We start from the raw sequence: 16,514 nt of genomic DNA, 5'->3' as shown, positions 1-16,514 counted from the left end.
ACCTAGCAGTAATGCCCTGTCCTGAATCAGATACGTGCTGAACATAGCTAGGCTGCCCGACACACTGCATAGTCAGTCTGGTGTGAGTCAGAGCCAGTGGCAATTCGCTCCATATAACGTATTGTGATCCATGTTTTGATAAACACGCATCACCATGTAAGGAGGCGTCATATACTCTACTGTATAAACGTATCCTGGTGCCCAGAAACGCTGCTTAGTCTTAAGAGGTGTTTATGTTAAGGATGCGGTCTGTTCCTTTAATGAGCTACTGTAGGATGAGTCGGTGCACTAAAGGTCGTTCACTCAAGGAACGTTTTTTTTCGAGCAATATCGTTGCTGTCGGGTGGAAACCTTGTATGTCCCAATGGTTACTTTTCAGGAAATGGAAAAAAATGACCTGTGTTCCAATGGAGCCATTGTAGTTATTATTTAGTCACAAGCTCTTGTTTTTCCATTGGATCAATATTCATAAAACCCACAGACAGTCAGACACACTTAATCACTTTTACTTTCATTTTCAAAATCTTTCAAAAAAATACCTAAAATCTTTTGCTACTTTTGTGCAACAGTATAAGTTAGGCCTTAATTTACAAAAAAACATGAAAAGTTGAAATATGGAGATATGAGGTTTCTGCCTGACAGCAATGAAATCCTGTATCTAATGACGTGTAGTCCAAAGGATTTTATATCATAATATCAAATACTTGCATACTCAAGATGGAATTTAAATCAAGAACTTCTACAGTATGTAAATCTGTGTTTTTCCCCCAGCTGGTAAATAATTAATATAGCTTTAAAACCACTTGTTATGGTTGATTTACAGGAGCATTTAACTGAACACATTCATACCCATTAAGCTCGTCAGTTAGCATCTTAATTTGCTGTTTGGCGCCGTCATCGTCATCAATCCTCCTCTGTAGGAAAGCCTGCATCTCAACAAGGGTCAAAGCCTTCATTTTGACCTATTAAGGAAACACACACACACAGAAAAATGTACTTCTATCAGGGTTTGGAAAATCGAGGCATTTAAGTTGACCACTTTGAACCCAACGTCCCTGAATTAAAAATAGCTAACATAGATGTACAGTAGGCTACACGGTGAGCTTGTAGATAGGCTATTTTCGCTATTCGTCATACGACAAACAATTTAGGTCATAAGTGGTTCAAGGAGCACTTCAGCTATTTTCAACCTTATATCTTATCTTAAAACTATAATGCCGTTTATGGGGCCGAGACATGGTTCGCTCACAGCACAGCATGAAAAGGCTCTGGATGGCGTCTAGCCGTCTATACAAGAATGCTACGAATGGCACTTTGGTGTCACATGGGTGGACCTGACCACATCAGAAACATGGACCTCTACGGGGGACGAAGGATAAGGCTGGCAGCGCACTGCGTCGGGCACCCGGAACTGGCGCCTAGCAAACTGACACTGTGGGAGTCAACCCAGGGCACAGCCAGGAAAGGGGTATGTGTGGTGTACGTGTATGGCGGTATAGGGGAGGGGGTGATTGCTGTGGCATGTGGGGTGTGGGTATGGGCAGCGTGATCTAATATGAGAGTGACGACACTATAGCGTTGACTCCCATTGTAAGAATGGAATGCGGAAATGCTCGTTCTGTCTCAATGAGGAAGTTCCAATGTTTGGAACTATAGCCCATAGCGGCCCGCTTTGCGGCGAGATCAAAGCGTGTCATAACTCTCTCTCTCTATGGGTCTGGGTATGGGGGTTGTTGTGGTATAGGGATGGAGGGGGTGGGCGATTCTTTTGGTATGGGGGGTGTGGGGTGGGGGTTTGAAGGTACTTTCAGGTCGGATGGGGCCAAACGCCCAAAGTTCATATGATTGGTCCTCACTAATGCTCATTATAAGATGGGTGGGCCATGACCGTTCAGAAACCTGCCTACCAATGACATCATCGATGGGGGTTCCAGGTTGTCTTCCTGGAATGTGAGCATGCTGAAGTAGAAGCCATTGTTTTTGCATTAATAAAATGTTTTTGTTTGAAATCGCCATAGCTGCCCACCAATGATGTCACTGGTAGGCAGGTTTCCGAACTGTCCACAGCCCTCCTCTGAGACACAGAGCAAGTAGACAGAAATGGTGCCGTCTTCTAATGAGCATTAGTGAGGACTAATTACTATATGAATATGAGGTTAAAATGGGTGAAGTGCTCCTTTAAGGAACTAAGAATCACACTTTGGCGAGTTAGCTTTAAAGTAATACTAGGTAACGTTTTCAACAAAACTAAAGTTAAATTGTATATCTTTTGCGAGTGGCAAAAGTTTCACAACACCCACTCCGTGAATTTCACCCCCGGAAGCCTTTTATTTATATATTTTCTATTGAACGTGTACGGGGGGGACTTTCCCGGGAAAATGACGTTCCTGGCCAACGTCATGACGTCGTGGCCGACGTCCTCAGGAACTACCGCAACGGTTTCCTGTTTGGCCAGGAACTACCGCGCTATTAACAAAAAGGAACCTCACGCTGATTTTAAGATAATGTAGGATTGGGAGATCGAAAAAGAACAGAAAAAGAAAGCACAGCTCATGGTAACTAATGCTCCACTGGCTAAGAGAAACGATCCGTAGATAGTATAAAACAATTAAAAGATCGCTTTTTGAAACGCTTCCGGCTTCCGGTGAAAACGAATGGAATTCTGGGTAATCGAGGACTAGGGAAATTGTATGCAGTGACGGTAGTGACCAGCAGAGGTTGCTAAAAATCGTTATTTGTGATTTTGCATTGTACAACTTTAACCACTTGAACCCCAACTTTTCTGGGAGAACATTTGCCAGAAATAGACGATCTACAAGCTCACAATGCGTTGCATTGTGAGCTTGCAGATCGGCTATCTCTGGCGAAGAGATACGGTGTAGAAGGAAACAACAGTAGACCAAGTACAGTTGTAACTCAGGTCTGTTCCACTAAGAATAGAGGGTTCAAGTGGTTAACAAGCACTTGTCTCATACCAGGTGGCGATGCACCTGATTTGTTTTTATGGTGGCAAAGTGACAGAATCCATCTGAACCGTAAAATGAAACACATGTTTTCTGTCTTCATAATATAATGTCAAGTCAAGGATACAGGATTCCCGACCGCTGTTCATTATCATGCCTCATTATTTCCAAACCTCAGACATTCAAAACATCCGAAAACAAGCATTTACAAAATATGCAGCCATGCAGAAGCATGTTGTATTTGTGTGGTGTTTATGGGAATGTCCTGGCTAATATACTGTACGCAACAAAGCACGCTGCAAAACAGCCTAGGGTAGTGTTTCTCAAATGTTTTAGCACGAGACCCAAAAGGGAAATGTGGTGTCTCCCTGGGACCCAAACATAACATAATACAACAACTTATGCTCTATTTAAACGTGAAAATATAGTGATATATTTTAATAGGCCTAATACAGAATGAAACTTTTTAGATTTGTTTTTTCTCTTCCTGAATTGTTTTGAAAACGTTTCAATTTAGTTTGAACATTTCTAGAAAGTAACTTTAGATTGTTTCGTTCTTGTAAATTCTTTTGATAAACATAAATAAAGGGATATTTACTCACAACCCACAAAAATGGGTCCGTGACCCATCGTTTGGAAAATGGGCCAGGCATAATGGAAAGTATTTACCGTACTATGTTCTTACCTGGTGCTCACACTGTACTTTGGCTGTGCGGAGCAGGCAGAACTTCTCCCAGATGGATGGGTCCAGGCCTTCAGGCATGTTCTCTGCTGCGTCCAAGTCCCTCATGCCCTTCAGCGTCTGGCTGAGTTCCTCAGTTGCAGACCAGCCCAACACAGGCCCGTCTTTATACGGGTTGTTGCTGTTGTTGTTGTCAGTCTGAGGGCTTCTCTTCTGCAATCTGAGACGCACAAGACAGTGTCAAATAAAAGCTGCATATTTTTTATTTTAATTTTTTGAACTTTGCAAAGTATTTCTGCAATTCAGATAAACACATTTTATTTGCGGCTGTGGCTGTTCTCAGTTAACCCATTCAATCCGGGAACGCATCCGTGTCATTTTAAGATTTCTTTGGCTATTCAAAAAGTGCCGTGCTACGAGCTTGTAGATCTGCTATTTTTTTTTAATCTTGAAAATGTGTGCAAATCTTTGAATATGTCTTTTTTAAAGCCAACATTTGTAACATTTTGAGATGGGGGTCCGCGGCCAAATACATATAATTTTGGGGGTCCTTTACATGAAAAAGTTTGAGAACCACTGATATAGCAACATAAGTTTTTTTCAAAAAATGATCTACAAGCTCATAGCGCGGCTTGTATATCTGCTGTTTCTGAATAGCCAAAGAAATCTTAAAATGACACAGATGCGTTCCCGCCCCAGAATATTACCAACCTGGGTCTGCGCTTGTATAGCTTATACAGGTGATCAACAACGTGTCCAGGTAAATCAAAGAACTCCTTTCTGAATCCTTTATCCAGAAGCTTGTGAGACATTGAGAAAATTATTTATTGCATCATTGGATTCAACCTTTTACTGTCCAATCTGTGCGGTAGGCCTACATACGACCCACTGCACACCACCATTCTTACTTTGTCCTCGGCCACAACATTGTCGTAGGACTCGCGGAACATTTCCACATCGTGTTTGTGTTTCTCAAGCTCTTCGCCAGTTTCACTCTGTCAAGAAAAAAATGAGAGTTAAAAGGATCTGAGCACAGCAAGTACTGGAAAAAGTGACGGGTCGTCTTGAAGCCAAGGGTATTAAGATGCCACACAAGTTAGTTCTTGCAACGCATGTCAGTCTATTTAGCGATGGGCAATTGATTTGGAATTTTTAGAGGATGCCATTGCCCAGATAGCACTTGCATGATAACATCTGCATCCAGGAGCTGTAAATACCATGAGCATGACTGTAAGAGCTGGGTGTATACCACTGGTTCTCAACGTATGGGTCCGGGGACCATCACTGGCCCAAATGGACCGTTACAGGTCTGTAACTCTGAGAGTGGACACTTGGAACCAAATGGACCATTTGTACAATCTCAGAGTTACATTAACATTGAGGATTCTACAGTGTATATTGGGGTCAGAGAGATTAATCCATAAAGACCGGGAACGCATCTATGTCATTTTAAGATTTCTTTGGATATTCAAAAATAGCAGATATACAAGCTCATAGCACGGCACCAAACGCCGCGCTATGAGCTTGTAGATCTGCTATTTTTGAAAAACAAATCGTGAAAATGTGTGCAAATCTTTTTAACTCAAAATCTTTGCTTCTGGGGGTCCCTGGAACAAAATATTTTGAGATGGGGGGTCCGTGGACAAATATATATCATTTTGGGTGGTCCTTGACATGAAAAAAGTTTGAGAACCACTGATATTATAGCAACATACGTTTCTTTTATTTTATTTTAACTGTTATAATAATAATAATAATGGTTATAGCAAAAACATCTAAAATGACACAGCATGCCTTTCCCAGATTGAATGGGTTAAAAACATGGTATCAAATGGGGGTCCCTGGCCTAGTGCATAATGCATATCAAACTGGGGGTCCTTGAAATGAAAAAGGTTGAGAATCACTGGGTTTGTACCTTGCAGGCTGCCTTCTTCTCAAGCTTGAGGGTGAGCTCTGCCTCTCGGTTGTTGATCTCTTCCTCTGTGAGGATGGAATAAACCAGGTTGGCGATCTTCAGCTCTTCCTGTATGATATAACATCACAGATATTGATAACAGAAGCATTTCTATTATTTACTGTCACACTGGGCCCTGCTCAGGAAATAGTACTAACCCTGTGTTCTGGTTACCCAGAGCTAGTACAATCACATCTCCATTTAGCAGGAAAAGAAAAAAATTACAAAAAATTACCAAATGAATGAGTAAGGCGTCTGATTTAAAGGGGCATGACACGATTTTGTAGTTTGTTTTCCAGTTCAGGTTTAAAAATACAGCAGATTAAAAGCATGGCAGAGCATAGGTGTGTCCAGAGCCAAGGGCATGCCAATGTGTATTATAGACAGTACACACTCCTACAATCTAACACACCCTTAAAATTAATTAATCACATTAATTTGTCAAAGTGGGTTGGTCCGCGACGCATAGCCAGGGGGTCCGCAAAATTATTCACAGATGATCTTTTTTCTTTTTACTTAAAAAAAAAAAAAATCTTATTAGGGGCGGGCTAGTGAAAGTTACAGGAGTTCTTACTGTATGGTGTGTGTGATTTGAAATGTGAGCTTACCATAATCACAGTAATCCTTAATCATATTCCATCATATTCAAGGGCTTTTGCAGAGAAATGAGACAGACTCAGTCACTTTCAAATTAGAGCACTGACGCTTGTTAATGTTATAGGCATCAAAGCAATTATGCTTCTGCACTGTCAAATAGGCCAATATCTAATCTAAGATTAGTGGGACTCGTTAATTCAAATGACCACCAGTGAGTCCCGGGACTAAGTATTGTAAGTACGGTATATGCTTATCTGTGTTGCGAGGATGAGGGGGTACCTGGAAAAATGTCTCCCCTCCGAGGGGTACCTGGGCCAAAAAAGTTTGAGAACCCCTGGCTTACATCATCACTGTGTACTTTCAGTATGATGCAGCTTGCCATGTTTTTACAAAATCAGCTAAGGGTGTCATTCTCCTTTAAGCTTCGTCAACAACATGTCATGTGATGTGACTCATCATGAATAAAACTTGAGTGTTGATGTATAGATTGATAGTATTGATTACATGTGACAGATATCACCTTTGGATATTTTATGTGTGCGTGTGAGTGTGTTGGCTCACCTGGCATATAACCATCTCAGATTTCACTTTCCTCTCAAAGAGCTTTCTTAAGGTTTCGTCGAAGCCCTGTGTAGCATCTTTGATGGATCCCTGTAGCTTCTTCATTTCACTTTCAAGGATCTACAGGAGAAGGACATTCAGTCATCATGTTCAGTCATAATGAACAAAGTCACATTTGTCCTCAAGGTGAAGTAGAGATGCAGCCACCTACCTTCCTGTATTTCTCCTTTTCTTCGCTCAGTTCTTTGGTTTTCTTTTCATATTCTTTGGAGATCTTTTTTTCCTCTTCGTTCCACTGGATGTCTGGCTTGTCCAAAATAAACTCTGGCTCAGATATGTCCTAGGGGAGAATATAATACACCTATTGTATAATTCAAAAAAACATTGCCAAGAGGTTCCTGTTGCATTATCTCACATTCATATTACATCAACTATACAGGATGTAAAATGCACGCACACACACATACACATATTTTGTATGTTATTATTGCCACATTTATAACAGCTCTGTGCAATAGATACTGTAAATGACTTGTCACTTTGAGAATCACTATCTCTAGACTACTCTCTTACGCACCTGTCACCAAGACACCTAAGGTGTCCATCATCAGCCTTCAGTCAATTATTTAATTCAACAGTTAAAATGACTGTTCATGTTGAGGTTTATATTTAAGACAATTTTAAGAAATAAAAAACAATTCAGCATTTCATAAAATGATACAGTCACGGGGCAGCCCGTGCCCTATAGACAATAGTAAAGACAACCTACACAGCGGCTTCCATTTGATGATCATCATGCCGGCTTGGAAGTGGCTGGTTGGTGTGACTGTTTGCAATTATTAAAAAAAAAAAAGTCTCTTTTGTATATTATGTGTATCTAAATTCTAAAATCTGATGTATATGTGTTGTACAACTTTTTTGTGAAATGGTTTAGCCGTTTGATAGGATATCAGGTATGTGTAGATTAGGTAATTAGTAAATTGCTAATGTGTGTTCTGGGTGTGGCTCACCCGTTATACAGTCAAATGGAGGCTCCAGGTGAGCAGTCTCAGGTTGACTTGGGCGAAGCTAGTAACAACATCAAGGGAGAGCTGACAGGGCCTTCATCTAAGGTTTAGCCTGTTTAAACAAGTGTCTCAAGTTCTTGGTTTGGTGTGTTTCTTTAGTTTAGCTTTTCAAGTGTTCATTTCTGATTTTGAACTTATTTTTGGCCAGCCTTATTGGTGTTAAATTGTCGAGTCCGCCTAGGCCCACTGTGAATAATGCTGCAATGATTCTTATTGGTGTTTGTGGAGGGAAATAAATATAAAAACCCTGCATTCCTGGACTTTGACTGTTCTTTGGAGCCTAAGCCGTCGGTCAATTGTTACCGATACTACAAAGATTTGAGTTTTTTCTTCATTTGTTGAACTCTAGTCAATAAAAAGGTAAATCTAATCACATAAATAGAGTGCAGAGATAACCATGTAGGGCCTCAAAGAGACTAATATACCTGGGAAACAACAATGAACCTAGGGTAGCTTTTGTCTAAGTGGTGGTTAAGGCGCATACCACAAATAGGCTCTAATGCGGCCTTTGCTCATTCCCTGTCACTCTTCACTACTATCCAATAAAAAAAACAAAAACAAATAATATGCTATCTAAATCACATTCTGTACATTTGTGGTCGACAGAATAATTAATAAATAAACATGTGAACAAGTGACCAAGATATGTCTGGATAGTAGCCGTATCTTGGTCAGTCACTAGACTCCCATCGAAAGAGGAGGTGGTGGCAAGAAGGGGTACAGGGAGGGTTAGGGGGTGAGGTGGAGTCTGAAGAGGTTGAGTCCTACGGTGGAAAAGTGAGTCTGCAGTTCTGACTGCAAAAGGAGTTTATTTATAGGCAGATTATCCTCAACTCTGTGCTTGAGAGTGGCGTCACTCCATAAACAACTGCCTAAACCCCTGAGGTCAGCCAGAATTTCAGCATGAAGTTCACACTCCCCCATCTGGAAAGTATCTCCGTGATCCAACAGCTTTGCATCATTTGAACTGGGGGAGTTCCGTTGCTTTTAGTCTACAAAATCTGGTACTGTAAATGTCACGCAATATTTTATTTTTCAAATTCTACAACAAATTATATTTAGTAAAAAATACGTTATATGTCAAATGTAAGACATCTGGAATATCAAAGTGTACGGGTAAAGTTGGTAGTATCTGCCTTATGCAAGAAGTTGTTTTTCAAACACCCTATTCCCTAAATTACGTTTTATTGCAAAATAATCTTCTGCACATCAGTGTTATCCCAAGAGACATTTGGATGATTTGTGTGATTTCAACTTTGCCAAACCATTTTCAAGACGTCCTCTTTTTTCACTTCAAGCACCCCACCCATCATGCCACCCAGAGCCGTCTCTCTGATGTTGTCAGCCTGGAATTAAAACAAAAACCAGATTAAAAACAGGCATTATAGAGCTTCCATATTTGTAGAACACATTCGCAGATCGTTAGTGAAACATTCGCAAATAGCAGATCTACAAGCTCACAATGCGATGCGTTGTGGGCTTGTAGATCTGCTATTGTCTGCGAAGATATTTAGTGCAGTGGTTCTCAAAGTGGGATCCGGGGACCCCAAGGGGTCCTTGGGGGGGAGGGTTCCAGGGGGTCCCCAGCTTAGTTAAAATATCGTCACAATCATTTTTGCCACTTTATCCATTGATATGTTGGCTATTCAAAAATAGCAGATCTACAAGCACACAGCGAGTTGCTTCGCTTTCTATAATTTATTAACGTAAATCTTCTCTTCTGGGGGTCCCTGGCACAAGCTCTTTCCAGATGGGGGGTCCGCGGGAAAAAACACATTAATTTGGGGGTCCTTGACTTGAAAAGGTTTGAGAACCACTGATTTAGTGTAGAGCAAAATCAGAAAAGTCAAACCACAGTCCAACACATGTACCATGATGTACTGTAGATATCATACCATGTCAGCCAGACGTCTCTGCTCTTCGGCTTCACGTAGATCTTCTTTCTCTCGCTGCTCTGTAGTCAGGTACCTTTCTACTGTGATCTGAGTTGGGTCAAAGATATGTACACATCTGTTAGTTAGACCAGCTGCTCTGGAGTCAGGTACCTTTCTACTGTGATCTGAGTTGGGTCAAAGATATGTACACATCTGTTAGTTAGACCTGCTGCTCTGGAGTCAGGTACCTTTCTACTGTGATCTGAGTTGGGTCAAAGATATGTACACATCTGTTAGTTAGACCAGCTGCTCTGGAGTCAGGTACCTTTCTACTGTGATCCGAGTTGGATAGAGTTGGATGGAAGATATGCAGTGTTGGAAAAGGTACTCACATTTTCTACTAAAAGTATCAATACTGCAATGTAGAAATACTCTGTTACAAGTAAACGGCCCGTGTTCAAAATGTTACTTAAGTAAAAGTACAAAGGTATTGGCATCAAAATATACTTCAAGTACCAAAAGTAAAAGTACTAAAATGTTTGAAAATAGCAAATCTACAAGGTCACAACGTGATGCGACGCGTTGAGAGCTTGTAGATGAGTATATAAAAATATATGTATATATAAAACAGGGCTAAATTGGTTAATGTATGTTTTATAATATGATAATTTATATCTGCAAAGTAACTAGTTACAAAAATTTTCAAATAATTTTAGGGAAGTAAAAGTACAATATTTGCCTCTGAAATGTAGTGGAGTAGAAGTAAAAGTATTGAACATTGGAAATATTCCAGTAAAGTAAAAGTACCTCAAAAGTACAGTACTTGCGTAAATGTACTTAGTTACTTTACACCACTGAAGATATGTACATATCTGTTAGTTAGACCAACAGCCATACATCATCTCATATCACCATTGGTAACTGCATGGTGTGTTTCACATTTTTAATAGATGTAGTTCAGTATGTTTTGTTTCTTAACTTGATGGTAACATTGCCAAGAGCTTCCAGTTGCATTATCTCACATATATATTGCGTAATACACGCGCGCGCGCGCACACACACACACACACACACACACACACACACACACACACACACACACACACACACACACTATTATATTTATTATTATTACCTCTCTCTCTCTCTCTCTCTCTCTCTCTCTCTCTCTCTCTCTCTCTCTCTCTCTCTCTCTCTCTCTCTCTCCTCTCTCTCTCTCTCTCTCTCTCTCTCTCTCCTCTCTCTCTCTCTCTCTCTCTCTCTCTCTCTCTCTCTCTCTCTCCTCTCTCTCTCTCTCTCTCTGACACAGTTGGGGTAGATGGCCTCCCACCCGAGAGCCTGGGTCTGCCTGACATTTCTTCCAGTTAAGGGGGAGTTTTTCGTTGCCTCTATCTCAAATAATTGCTTGCTCAGGGTGGGACAATGTCAGGTCTCTGCTCTACATGTAAAGTGTCTTGAGACAACTTGTTGTGATTTGACACTTTAATAAAATTGAATTGAAATTGAGAATGACTGCTTTAAACTACGTCAGGTGTGCTGTTGTGACAAGTAGCAAAGCAAACAGAATTCCAGCGCTGACAGGTCATCATCATCCATGTTTAAGGGCAAAATAAACCTAACATATTTCAGCTATAAGCAATCGTCAGCCCTGAGGATGTTCATGGATGGACATGTTCATTTTCTGCCCTTAAGAAATAGAACATGATGATCGTGAGTGTTGGCGTTCTCCAACCATAGCCCTATATAGGCTACAGTATAGCAAAAATAGATTTTTTTTTTCCCCCATTTATTGTGAGTTATTTTCTACCTTTTTAATTTTTTTTAATAATGACCCCAGATTAATGTGCCTAAGTAGAAGTAGCCATGTCCAGAATCAAGGTTTTATTTGTCACTGAGTCATTATGGTTACAAGTAGTGAAATGTTTTTGTGCTTGAAATATCTGCTATTTTCAATATTTTTGTGTGACACTGTTGCATGATGAAGTAAAAAAAAAAAGAAAGACATTAAGTGGTTAATCACAACAATTGATGTGTTGATTATTTAGAAAAAAATCGTTTACACTTTTTGGTGTCGATTCGTTGGTAAAACATAAACAAATGATCAGAAAACCGTGCTTCTCAATTATTAATAATCAAAAAGGTAATCGGGGGCGCTGATAGCCGAGTGGTTAAGGCGCATAACACGTAGGCTGGTTCGATTCCCGAGCCCGACGGACCTTTTCTGCATGTCAATCCCCGATTCTCTCTCACCGTTTCCTTTCTCTCTTCACTGATGACTATTGCAAAGCCCCAAAAATATCTTTTAATAAAAAGGTAGCTCCAAAAATATCTTGTAATCAAAAATGAATGATAAATCTATAGTTACAGCCCTGAAGTTACCTCTGAGTCTGCCACAGTGAGCATCCTCTGGGGTTGTTCGCTGTCTGCCAGGCCAGGCTCCCACAGCACCCCCTGGAGGTCCAGATCCGCCATGATCTCCCTGATGCGCCTGTTTTTGTCCATGACGCGGCTGATCTCCTGATGCTTGCGTTTGTACACCGCCTCAAACTCACCGTTGAAAGCAGTCTTCACCTGATAGATGACATCCTAGATGTGGAAAGATTGGGGGCAGGGTCAAATACACCTACTAAATACCTTTGTTGTGAAATATACTGCTAGGGAATGTAGGTAGGCTATAACAAAGTCAGGGTCAAAGCCAGCGAAATCATTTCTCAAAACACTCTTCATTGACTTTTCTATATACATTTTTATCAAATGTATTTGCTTAATTTGATTTTATGTGTGTTGTTTTAATATAATTTAATTGCCATCTTATTACAAGAAATCTTAAAAAATAAATTCAGTGCTCTGAAACTAATGCTATATAAAACGGTTTATCATTACTATTGGTTGAGCCCCATGAAATGTGAGTGCAAAGCTAATGTAATGAGACTGTATTTAAGCATGTACGAATGTATGTACGTATGCACTGCACATCACTCAAATTAGTGTCCCCCAGAGACTGCTGAAAACACCACAAAAAAAGCAGCTCAACTATGCACACCTCTAGGTTGCTTTGTTACACTGATCATGGAGTTTCATTTGCACATGACATTCCTGTAGGCTACTGTACCTGTAGCAGGGCTATCTGGTTGATCTTCTGCTCTCTGAAGTGCAGGTTGAACTGATGGTAAAGGTAGGGATTTGAACATCCTAAGTGAGCACTGAGGCTCCCGCTTTGGGCGGCATTCTTCTCTCCCCCCTGGCCTTCGTCCTCCTTCTGCTCCTCATCCTCCTTTTCACTGACCGCACTGGACTTCTTCTCCATGGTCTCCTCCTGTTGGCGCTGGATGTTCAGGGACAAAATGTCACCTGTTATTATGACCGGTGATGGAAAAAGTAGGCTACTCACACGTTTTATTTAAGTAAAAGTATCAATACTACAATGTTACAAGTAGTCCCGTATTCAAAATGTACAAAAGTAATTTTAAAGTGAAGTATATTTTCATGTCATGCCGTGGAAGGTGGACATTTCTCAGCCCTGAGTGTGGTTCTCTAACCAGTGATAGCTCCTACTTATTCTAAACCACAAAGCTTTATAGGTGGAAAGGCAGTGGTGGAAAGTAACTAAGTACAGTTACTCAAGTACTGTACTTAAGTACAATTTTGGTATTTGGTATATTTGGTATTTAGGTATTTTTACTTTACTGGAGTATTTAAAATTGTTTATACTTTTACTTCTACTCCACTACATCTCAGAGTCAAATATTGTACTTTTTACCCCACTACAATTATTTGAAAACTTTACTTACTATAGTTACTTACTTATATAGTAGATTTTAATTATTATTACAAAACATACATTAACCACTTCAGTCCTATTTAAACTTTGGCTATTTGAAAATAGCTCACAATGCGTCGCAATGCGATTCATTGCGAGCTTGTAGATCTGCTATTTTGAAAAGATTTTTATAAATGTTATACATTTGAAAACTTGTGAAACGGGACCTTGAACTTCTGCATAATGAGTACTTTCTACTTTTGGTACTTTAAGTATACTTTGATGCCATACTTTTGTACTTTTACTCAAGTCAATTTTGAATTCCGGACTTTTACTTGAAAAAGAGTGTTTCTACATTGCAGTATTGATACTTTTACTTAAAGGAGAATTTTGGACTGATATCTTAGGATGAATGGTACAGTAGAAAATGTTCATAACTCCATCCCGGGTCCGCCACAGCTTAAAACGTGCGCGGATAGGCCTTGCGTTAGATCACATTATTTTAATAGCTTTTTTTTGTTGTTTTTTGGATGGGATCTGACGTTCATAGTGACAGAACAGTATGCAGTTTTTTTTTTTTTTTTTTTTGAAAAACATGTTCAGAACCCAAGATATGATGATTTGAAGATTTGCTGCTCCATTCACTTCTTGTTTAACTTTTTACTGAAAAAGGCTGTATCTCGGCTCCTAAGCACTTTTTTTTTTACAATTAATTTTGGTTGTGGCACTCAGAACCAAAATTCCATAAATAAGCATGGCATTGAAAGAGTTAATACAGCACAATCACAATCATGCTGTGGGGCCCCCGGTCCCCACTTGGAGAAGCACACTGACTTACAATGCTGTCAGCCATCTCAGTCTTCCTGATGCTCTGTACTCTGAAGAGCTCGTCCAGCTCCTTCTGTGTTTGCTCCCTCATGGGGTAATTCTTTACCTCGTCTTCAGAGTGGAAGGCCTGCAAGGTGTAGATGTGGAACAAGTCAAATATGTTTAGTATACAGATCAGTGGGTTTCAGAAATGTTGTGCCTCCAAGGCACACTAATGGGCAAGTCAAAAGGCAAGCCTGTATTCATATGTGTGCAAAATAGCCTCTATAACACGTCTTATTACTCTTATTACTGTGCATTTTATCTAATGCCAAATAAAACTTCATGTAAAACGTCATGTAATTTGCCCCTGTAGTAGGAAATGGTACTGATATATTGAATTAATTTTTTTTTATAGTTGTAATTTTTTTTTTTGTGGTTGTCACAAAATCCCAAGGCTGGACTTGTCTTACGGTACATGCATCATTTGGGAACCACTGTAGATCAGTGCATGGGCGCCGATTTATGGCAACCCCCCACCATGCATAATGTGCACAACGCGTTCCTCTGGTACAAAGATGTACCTTAACACAGGGCACAAAGATGTTGTTCACATAGTCTATCTGTGCAACCAGCACCACAAACAGCTGCGCGATCCACGCACGCACCAAGGCTAAGTGTTTACTGTGAGACGCGACCTTTTCGGACTTTCTCTCTCTCTCTCCTTCCCTCTATACGGCTTTGAGAGATGGAGAGAGAGACACAGAGAAAGCAAAATGGCTACATTTCAAGTTGTACAATTGGATTATTGGCCGATGATAACAACTGGCACAAGGAATTAATAATCATATTTTGAAGATTACAGAGAGAGAGAGTTTGAATGACAGAAATCTGTTCAGAATTACGTGCGCTATCAGACCGGATATCATGCATCTTGCGCCGTGCACACGTTATAAAGCCTTTTAACCGTCCGACAAGCACATTCACAGTGGGTGCTCGCGCCCCCGAGCACCCACGGGATCAGTGGCGCCAAAACATAGGGTTGTGGTCTATTTTGGGTCACAGACCTATTTTTCATAGGTTGTGACGAATAAATATCATGTTTTTTTCCAAAAGGTTTTAACCCATTTAGACGGGAAAGTATCTGTGCCATTTTAGATTTCTTTGGCTAAATAATATTTTTTTACCAATGTTCGCTTCAAGCCCGCATTAATTGCCTCTGAAATCCTGACTCGACCACCCGCGCCGCGGGTTGACCCGTGGGTTACGGGTCGGCCCGCTCATCACTATCGCTCTGGATAAGAGCATCACATGTCTACACTGAAAATTGCACTAGGGAGGGAGAGACCACATTTCTCTTTTGGGTCTTGAGCTGAAAGGGAAACACTGCTGTAGTAACATGGTGTAAAGAACTCTATTGATGATGAGAGCAACCTTACCTTCACGGCTTTACCTTTGACCTTCATGGAATCCCAGCACTCTCTCTTGAGCAGGTCATGGAGATAATGTTTAGCCAGGTTCTCCAGCTTGATGTCATTTCTCACCTGAGGTGTAAAACACTTTGGTCACTACAAAGTTCTACATGGATAAACCAGACTCTGCAAGTTCTACACGGATAAACCAACCATTCTCCATATTTGTCTGTATGTGCAGACACATTTGGGGGAAATCTGTACCTAATTTGACTACACGTCATGAAGAAAATAATTCAACACAATTCAACTCTTGACGTGGCCAGGTGTGTGCATGAGATAAGCACGAATGCGACAGTTTCATGGGAGAGCGCCCGCCTGTCGCTACACCTATCAGATTGCCCACGCCTCCCCTACCTGAAAAGGTAGTATTTCATAGAAAATGAAATACTAGGCGAGTCAGTCACTTCCTGTGTAAAAAAACCCTTGACGCTCAATTTACACTCCATTGCACAGCGGTGTCGTTTGCCCCAAAAGAGCAGTCCTTGTCGGCAAGTGACATCGTCGTTCGACAACCTTCTAATGAAGCATTAGGACACGCTCACACACAAGACTTCAGACGTGTCAATTTTCCATGTTGTCTTGCAGGTGGTGGGCAGCGCCGGCGTATACTGTAGTTTGTTTGACAAACGTTGGAATGTTGGCAGAAAAAAATATAATTACAAGCAAAATGGCTGCCAAGTTGTGTCAACTACGACGCTTCTTTCCTACCACCCGGTCAATATTCACCAATGTTGAACTGCTCAAGCACGTTACCGCCATCAATGCTCCGCGACT

The 16,514-nt window shown here is 40.7% G+C and overlaps 1 protein-coding gene across 1 annotated transcript in view; it reads right to left on the bottom strand.

The window, feature by feature from the left end:
• The window catches only part of cfap43 (cilia and flagella associated protein 43), a 41,457-nt gene that overhangs the window by 6,575 nt on the left and 18,368 nt on the right, over positions 1-16,514 (bottom strand). Inside the window, exons 20-32 of the mRNA XM_080449572.1 lie at positions 15,705-15,809; positions 14,297-14,413; positions 12,811-13,023; positions 12,078-12,284; positions 9,720-9,806; positions 9,090-9,170; positions 6,969-7,097; positions 6,758-6,877; positions 5,561-5,668; positions 4,554-4,640; positions 4,357-4,445; positions 3,649-3,865; positions 850-962 (exon numbers count right to left, since the gene is read on the bottom strand). Coding sequence (XP_080305698.1) covers positions 850-962; positions 3,649-3,865; positions 4,357-4,445; positions 4,554-4,640; positions 5,561-5,668; positions 6,758-6,877; positions 6,969-7,097; positions 9,090-9,170; positions 9,720-9,806; positions 12,078-12,284; positions 12,811-13,023; positions 14,297-14,413; positions 15,705-15,809 — 1,673 coding nt within the window. The remainder of the gene's footprint in view (positions 1-849; positions 963-3,648; positions 3,866-4,356; positions 4,446-4,553; positions 4,641-5,560; positions 5,669-6,757; positions 6,878-6,968; positions 7,098-9,089; positions 9,171-9,719; positions 9,807-12,077; positions 12,285-12,810; positions 13,024-14,296; positions 14,414-15,704; positions 15,810-16,514) is intronic.

The sequence above is a fragment of the Gymnoscopelus braueri genome, assembly GCF_963280865.1.
Source record: "Gymnoscopelus braueri genome assembly, chromosome: 14".
In the NCBI taxonomy this organism is placed as follows: Eukaryota; Metazoa; Chordata; class Actinopteri; order Myctophiformes; family Myctophidae; genus Gymnoscopelus; species Gymnoscopelus braueri.
Note: the sequence above shows the minus strand (reverse complement) of the source record. Positions and strands in the feature narration are given on the sequence as shown.